This window comes from Photinus pyralis, unplaced genomic scaffold (genome assembly GCF_008802855.1).
Source record: "Photinus pyralis isolate 1611_PpyrPB1 unplaced genomic scaffold, Ppyr1.3 Ppyr1.4_LG9, whole genome shotgun sequence".
Classification (NCBI taxonomy): Eukaryota; Metazoa; Arthropoda; class Insecta; order Coleoptera; family Lampyridae; genus Photinus; species Photinus pyralis.
In genome coordinates this window covers 13,572,032-13,580,591 of record NW_022170878.1, presented here as the reverse complement: position 1 = coordinate 13,580,591, position 8,560 = coordinate 13,572,032, and the positions used below count along the sequence as shown (strand labels likewise).

Sequence of the window (8,560 nt, the reverse complement as noted above, 5' to 3'; positions counted from 1 at the left end):
TACCTAGATTCGTAGCAAAATTGAAGTTTTTTGTTATAGTAAACTGGTCGGTCACCCTTAAAATCCATTACTAGCGTGTTGCGCAGTGCGTGGTGATACGATACAATTAAAAATGCTAATCCTTTTCAAATTTTGAATGTTAGCTTGGAATCTTAGACCATATAGTACATGGACTGCTATTATCCCTATGCTTTCAATACAAAATGGGTGGTCACGGATAGAGGGCACTGTAGTCGTGGGTATGCATAGATATATAAATACCTAGATACAGCCATCCTTAACAAACGTACCTCGGTTTTTAAAAAACATATCAAAGAAATTTGTACATCTCTCCATTACTTTCTAACCAAGAAGAAACATGTTCTATCTCTTTTTTATTGCATTAACTTCTATGTCGTACGCGAATCGGACGCTTAAAACAAACTTAGCGCGTCCCATAAGTCATGTGACAGTTGACACATTTCACGATCCCGCGAAATCAAATCTAACTAAAAATATTCGCCCTAAACATGATGGGCGGTTTTTTCACTAAATATTATGTAATTATTGCGTTATCAATTGAATACGAATAACATTAGTGATTGCCATAATGATAGACGCGTCCATAATTGTTATTCCTGAAATAGTTTTATTACATAGAGCTACGCCATTCAAATTTGGGACTATGTTTACCTTGTTTGGCATGATGTGCTGCAGTGAATTCATTGCTGGCTTGCAGAATATCAAAAAAACCGTAAGTAAGTAAAGTTTATGTTCAACATTTTAATTTTAATTGCATGGTTTTAGGCGTAATGGTAACGGAGATTAAGTTGCGACAGGAAGTGAATTCGTTTCCAATTATCATTTTGGCCTATATGATGTTGATGCAGTGCGTTTGTATCATGATCACAAAGAAGGATGCGTGCAATATTCTTAGGAAAGCGAGATTTATAGACTGTGTGTGCGTGCAATATCAAATTTTGGTCGCTACGCGTCTTGCCTACCTTTCGGCATAGGGTTTCTTTTTGAAATTATAGTGCTAATTGTAGTAAGCTACACGTGTACATTTATTTAAAATAAATACAAAATCTGAACAATGATATCCAATTGATGATAATTCTCATTTAGTGAACATTCATTACGTTTGTAAAAGTTCACAATCCGAATCATCGTCAGATGAAATTGACAAATCCGTATCATCACTGTCATTATTAACACTTATTATAAAGTTCAGAAACATCAACCAATATAACTTCTCTTTTAAATTAATCACTTTCCACATCTTCACACACTTTCTTCCAGTTGTCAGCTGTAATTTTTTCAAATTCTTCATTTGCCAGTTTTCTAAGTAACATCTTCCATTTTAAATGTAACATTTCTTGCTGCTATGCGATTTAAATAAATAAAAAGGCGGTTTATTTATGTTGTAAAGTCTCAAATCTGATAATTTTCTGTGTGATTTGTGCTAACAATTTGATTGACAGTTATAATAAATAATGCGAATCTTGTCTTCCATGCTCAGGGTACCTCTATAAAGGATAGCGCTATACGTAATTAATGTGCCGAAAGTGATGGTAATAGATGGTACGTCCTTTTGAACTATGTTGGGGTATGGCCTTAGACCATATAGTACATGGACTGCTATTCGCCCTATGCTTTCAATACAAAATGGATGGTCACGGATAGAGGGCACTGTAGTCGTGGGTATGTGAATCTCAGGGTAAACTAAAGTCGTGTAAACACCACTAGGATCGCTTAAAGAGCCTCTTTATAGTAACCGCGTAGTACGGGAAGCTTTAAATGCTCTTCATTATTTGCTATACGTCCACAAATAAGAATAAGTTTGCTTTTTTTGGGATATCTAGGCGATTAATTAATTGACGTTTGTTAATTTATAGGTTGACAGTCTCAAATCGTGTCTCATCGGACAACTTCGGACAGACTCGTTTACCCTGAAACGCACATACCCAGGCGATGTCCTTGACCATATTTTAGTTACAATTAGCAGTCCATGTACTATATGGTCTAAGTATTAATCGCATAAATTCAAATAATATTTTAAAAGGAGGTGCGTACGTGGCGACATCTCAACTAGACATCTAAAACTATAATTGATAGTGTATCGATTGCCATGGAGATGGCGCACTAGTACTTATTGTATTAAAGGCACTAGATATAGAAAGTACCGCAATCCATTGGGCTCGTGTGTTAGAGAGAGAACGCATGATTTTTGCCCAAAAATGGCGGAAGTTACCAGATTCTAGTAACTTTAATGTTAGGGATTGTTCCAACTGTTTGGAGATGTCTGAGGCGCTTTCTTTCGGTGATCCAAACGCGTTTGGATTGTCAAATCACGTTCTTTCGAAATGTGATCTTATAATCATGATTGCTAAAATCGTGAACAAACTGAACATAAAAGTTTTATGATCACGAATTCCTAACCTATAAATGCAAGGATATTTTTGCTCAAATGTTCGATTAGTCAATATTTGTAACTGAAGAGGGGCATAATTTTGTACTTGTACTCCCACTTGTATTTAAATTATTTTCATAATCCAAACAAAACATGCGTAATTCGAATGCAAATGTGTACTACGTAAACTTAACCATACTTTGATTTAAATTCGCGCGTTCTTTCGTAAAACGTGATCCTACGAATCACGATTTTGAAATCATGATTGCTAAGCAGCCGAAAGAAAGCGCCTCTGTATATATTTTTATAAAACATGACAGTACTATGAAGTTGGGTTATAAACAATTACACCTATTCAGATTTTGTAATGTTCCTAGGGGGGTCTATCAAGCAGACACGGAAAACGTTGACTTACCCTATACTTACGGTTGGCAACTCTGGCACAAACTACAAGCAGAGCCACCTACCTTTCAAGTCAAAACGATGGTAGTTTCGCGGCACTTTTGAATTTGGATGACAGTCGGCTCGATATGGGTGGCACGAATGGACTCCTACGTTGTGTAATCGGTTCTTTTATGTGTTGGGACGTGAGACATAATCGGGAAGGGAATTAAATAAAAGACAGAACTTTTGTGCGTATGAAATGACAAGATCAAATAAATATATTAACGCACACACAAGACCATGCCAGGGAAACCTTCTCCGGGACTAAAACCCTGGCATAGGCCACACTAATACATGAAATAAATCACCTACAGCAATAAAATGCAAGAGAAAATACACATAAATAAAACATCTCAAATGATATGATAAAAATCAGATAATCAAATCAAATGCAATTAAACAAGTTCATAAAAACAAAATACACAAGACATCATAAATGCAGTGGAAAACATGATAAATCAATTCAGTACAAAAACACATCAAAATACCTGTACGATCAATAGAGATAACACAACTCGTCAAATAAACAAACTGCATGTACATAGGAAACATGTAAATGGTGTGGCTCTACTCCGGCCTTCCGTTAACATAATTTAATTTAACACGAAAAGTACATGTGAGAATGCCATTGGTCAAAAGCAAGTATTCATGTGAAAATCGATTATCGTTCGTTCAAGCAGAACATATTTTAAATAGATGAAATGTAAATGAGAGGGACCCCACTCGCACGAGACGAGTAGGCAACAGATACAGCGAAAGTTCTAACTGCATTAGGTACCTACTCCACGGAGACAGAATTACCCACTCGCACACACAAACATTGAAACATCAAATACAAGAGCCCCCCTTCGTATAGCTAACGTACAAGAACTGTAGCGCGCCACGAAACAGAAAGTAACAGATACAGCGAACCATCAAACTGTATTAGGTACTTCCCTTACGTAATAGTTACGGGTCAATCGAACAGAGCAACATCACACCGATAATCAACTCCTCATGAATAACAGAAATAAATACTTAATTAAACAAAATAATGGCATAATCATCTGTACAATATAAGACACAAACATGATTCATCTAACGGTACACGAAACAAATGCATGGAGTACGCCATGATTCAGATATCGTAGTTTATGCAAAATCAGCAAAATGTAAATATCACATTGTGGCAAGAAATTCAATGATTAAATATCTAGTACAAGCAAGAATAAAATGGTTACTACCTGTAAATACATCTTCAAAACACCACCACCAAAAATAATCAAGAATAATAAAAAAACCGGGAAAGCGTGTGCCTTCCGTCGGCCTCATCGCCATCTTCTTCCCATTCTCCCCTAGCTTCGTTACGAAAATCCCCTAGTATTCGGCATCTGCGCAAAACGGTCGTTGGTTATATACAGAACATATTATATTTTTGTTTCAGCTGTAAACGTGTGTTGCCTAACCATCAGGGTGGATTATCACAATTTTATTTGTCAATTTTTTTAAGTTGGCAGCAAATTTGCCCAAAAATGGCGGATGATTGCGGTACTTTCTATATCTAGTGACTTTATATTGTATTTAATCTATCTATTCAAAAACCGCGCCTTTAAACTACAATTGCTCTACAGATCTTGCAAGACTCCGTACATTTTGAACTGCCATTTATTCAGACTTCTCAATCAAAAGTTATTGACTAGAAACCAATTTCGAAAAAAAATTCAAAGGGCTGTAACTTTTGAACTAGTAGCCCAATCTTGGAACTGTTTGAAGTTATGGATTCTACAGGCCACATTCTATAAGAAAATGTTTTTTCCGGGTCGATCGGAGACAATTTTTTCTTCGGGGCTCAAAAAAAGGCAGTGTAATACTTTCCTTTTTTACCAAAAATCGACTACACCAAAATTTCTCGAGAAAACACTTTTTCTTATTAATTTGGGTGCGTAGAATCCAAATTCATTCGTACTTTTTCGATCAGACCTCCCTATCAAAAGTTATAGACTAGAAAAAAATTCAAAGGGCTGTAACTTTTGAACTAGTAGCCCAATCTTGGAACTGTTTGAAGTTATGGATTCTACAGGCCACATTCTATAAGAAAATGTTTTTTCCGGGTCGATCTGAGACAATTTTTTCTTCGGGGCTCAAAAAAAGGCAGTGATTAACCTTCCTTTTTTTACCAAGAATCGAATGTAGAGCAATTGTAGTTCAATGACCCGGTTTTTGAATAGTTAGCTTCAATCATAGATTAAAAAATGGTTTCAAATACTATGTTCAAATAGGTACAAGTGCGCCATCTCGTTGGTAATCGAAACACATTCCTTCGTTTTATAGTTGTACAAGTTTAGTTGAGATGTCGCCACGTAGGTAACTTCCTTTGAAATATTTGAATTTATGCGACATCCCTCTTAATCTAATTTAGGTAATTCTCTAATACATTCAGCAGGTATTTATTTTGGCCGACCTACCTGCCCGAAGGCCGTACTGTGTGGGATGGGAAAAGGTCAACGTGCTTCATCCCTCCGACACCCTGAGGGATACCGGAAGCGGGCTACTCAGTGGTTCCTGACTCTCTTCAGCTAGAGAACGGGGCTGTAAGGATAGGTCATGTTAAGGTTGGGAACGAAGTCAGGGTGCTTAGACTGAGAGGGAAAAATACTGCTCCAGCATTCGCCTCGTAGATATCAACATAATGCGAAGATAAGTACGTCTGAGAAAAAGCCTCTGACAAAACCCCAGATAGAGCAATCGGCAGTGGGATTCGAACCCACAACCTCCCAAATAACAATCGGCAACGCAACCACTGCGCCACCCGCTTCGGTTGGTCCTTAGATCTCCAGTCCTTTTTGTATTCGAAACTAGCCTCTCAATTTGAATTGTTTTGTATACCTTTCCTAGTATGTGCAGATCTAAATGCGCACACCCAGTAGCCCTTTGGCCACCTGGTTTTATAGCTATATAACCTAGGCTTGAAAATTTAAACACTGCTGGATTGGCTCTTATAAGGCAATTGAGCGAGCGTAGTTCGACCCTCTCTTATGCTAACTCCCACCCCTTCCTTCGACTTGGAGCCATCTGTGTATCAGCAGAAGACTCCTTTTTCAAATTCCGGACTGTTTTCACAGACTACCTTGTCCCCGATCATCACTTTAAAGGGCTTATCGTGGCGGTATTCGGGAATCATGTAGTTTGATTTATTTAATTGTTGGACAACCCCTTAGTGTTTTGCGCTGTTATGTGTTCCTCTTCCCTCACTTCGTTGCAATCTGTTTGCTCCTTTCGCCGCTTCTTCGTCACCACTATAAGTGAAGAGAGAGGAGACCCAGCAATGGCATTAAAAAAAAAGTAGAAAATAAAAAATAGTAAAAATTCCAACCAAGTACCTATAATGGGTCAATAATTATCTATATGAGTAGATTGTCATTGCGTCAAACCTTCTTGCTTCATTTCATTCTTTATCCAATCAATGTACTTCGAAATTTTTGTGAATACATCTGGAATACCACGAGCGCAGGGCCACACCCACGAAGCAATTCCTATTAATTTATTATTAAACACAAGAGAACCGCCAGAATCGCCCTGACACACTCCGTGCCCAACTTTGAGCAATGTACATATGTGCCCGTCACCTATAAAATCATTCTTGTACGGTTGCATTGACTGACACTGCTTTTTAGTAAGGCTTTTCACACGAAGCTCTTTCAAAACTTCGCTACCTGTCCCATTGGCTTTCGTCAAGCCCCAACCGGCCGTTATGCAATCGACGTCGCCGCCGACTTCTTCTTCGGACATCGCAATTGGTTGTACACGATCGTTGAATTCAAGAGGTCGCTGAAGTATCATGATCGCGACATCGTAGTGAAGAAACTGTTTGTACTCCGGGTGACTTCGGACTTTGGCTATCCTTCTTGTTTGTCCCGTTTCCGATAAATTCACGATCCCGGCAACTACGGAGAGATTTGTAGTGTCGTTGATGAAGTGTCTAGAAAAGTTGAGCAATTAACAATTCAAATTGACCTACACAAGCATACATAAGGCAATGGGCCGCTGTGATCACCGTCCATTTGTTAACTATCGAACCACCACACCCGTGATAACCGAAGCTTCTTACCGAAACCAGGTGAGGATGCAAATGTTGAGCTGTCGTAACTAGGGATCCACCTACAATGTGCGAACGCAAGTTTCCGGCCAAGCAAGTGCTTGCCGCATGAAGAATCGCTAGTAATCGAAACATCACCTTGCTGGTTCGAAGTGAGATTGGTTGCGCGTGTTGACCAAAGACTTTATAACGGATTTTCAATGTATAGGTATAACAGTGATCAATAAAATACTTTGATGAATGCTCAATTTGAGCAGTAGACCAGAAAATGGACCCATGGCTTATGTAACTGTGTGAGAAAGACAATTTTCGCGAATACGTCACCTTATTTTTGCTAACGATAACAATTTTTATTCAGTAGTCGAAAAAAGTTTCAGTAAATACATGAATGCATAAAGTAAAATTACTCAAATTATACGCTCTTATTAAATAATTGCGATTACATTAATTGCCACAAGATTAACTTTTACTTAACCTGGAGGAGATGGCTCTAATGGTCAAGTGTAATTATAATGATCAATTTAACTTTCCCACAATTCCAACATTTTTAAAAAGGTTATCAATATGGCACAGTCGCGTGCATCACGTAACAGTTGCAAAAACGTTTTAAAACAACAATAAGTCTTTTTTTTAGTGTATTTACCATTGCGAATAAGTCTTTATTGCAACATGGCGTGCTCCACGGTCGGTATCAAATATAGCACAGTACATTCGAAACAAGTCACCCCGCCAAATATTAATAATCATAATCACCCGGTTCAAATAAATAGTAGGAGCATAACTTTTAGTACTATCACATTACAACAATACAAAGGAACATGTCGTGGCAAACATTGGTATCAAGTAATTAATTCACAATGCCAAGTGCAATATGTAACAATCAACCACCTAACGTACGTCACTCGCCCCCAGATGAGGCACCCTGTAAATACACAGTTGCAAACAAAAGCGAAATGTGCTGCAATAAATTCAATTATAAATTAAAATGTAGTTCTGCATACCTTGTATTGGGTATCGCCCCTAAGGGAACATACAGTATCTAAATATAAATAAAAACACGTAAATCGGTCAGTAATTCCCAGTAGGACCAGTATAGCAATTTGTATCTGGAATGTGTTATAAATGGCAATAATCAATGCTGTACGAGAATAAAGTTAAATTGGCAAATAATCGAACACGATCATATCATTATTAGAGGGATGCAATAGACGTAAAACGAGCACATCACCTTTGTAATTGTCGAAGCTGCACTCACTATTCGCAACGTAAATATTTACTTCTGGTCTCAACAAACTTCTGCCGCATTCTCCTCCTTTTTTTTTTAAACAAATCCTAGACGAAATTTGAACGTGCTCCGAGACGGGTCGATACGGATCATTAAGTTTCCTCGCATAGCGTAATATTTGACACTTTTATTGTAAAGTATGGCCCATTTCAATGTAGAGCAGAGAAGAAAAAAACACGTGTTCCACGAAAACGAAACACAGCGCAATCTTGACCTTTTTCGTCGCGCCAGGCTCGGATTCGGGAATATTTAAATCGAATTTTAGCGGGCTAATTCGGTTCCATCACATGACCTTCAATGTTTACAGACATGTCTTTGACAATGACTAACATACACATTTAAAGCGTAGAGGAATTATGCCTAT

At 37.9% G+C, this 8,560-nt stretch overlaps 1 protein-coding gene across 1 annotated transcript; it reads right to left on the bottom strand.

Moving 5' to 3' along the window:
• Positions 1 to 6,232: 6,232 nt before the first annotated feature.
• Positions 6,233 to 7,049, bottom strand: LOC116179994 (chymotrypsin-1-like). Its single transcript, XM_031499815.1, has 2 exons — positions 6,844 to 7,049; positions 6,233 to 6,794 (listed from the first exon to the last, which is right to left on the bottom strand). Exons 1-2 carry the CDS (start codon positions 7,044 to 7,046, stop codon positions 6,233 to 6,235), a joined length of 765 nt encoding a protein of 254 aa, XP_031355675.1. The 5' UTR covers positions 7,047 to 7,049.
• Between the last annotated feature and the right edge of the window lie 1,511 nt (positions 7,050 to 8,560).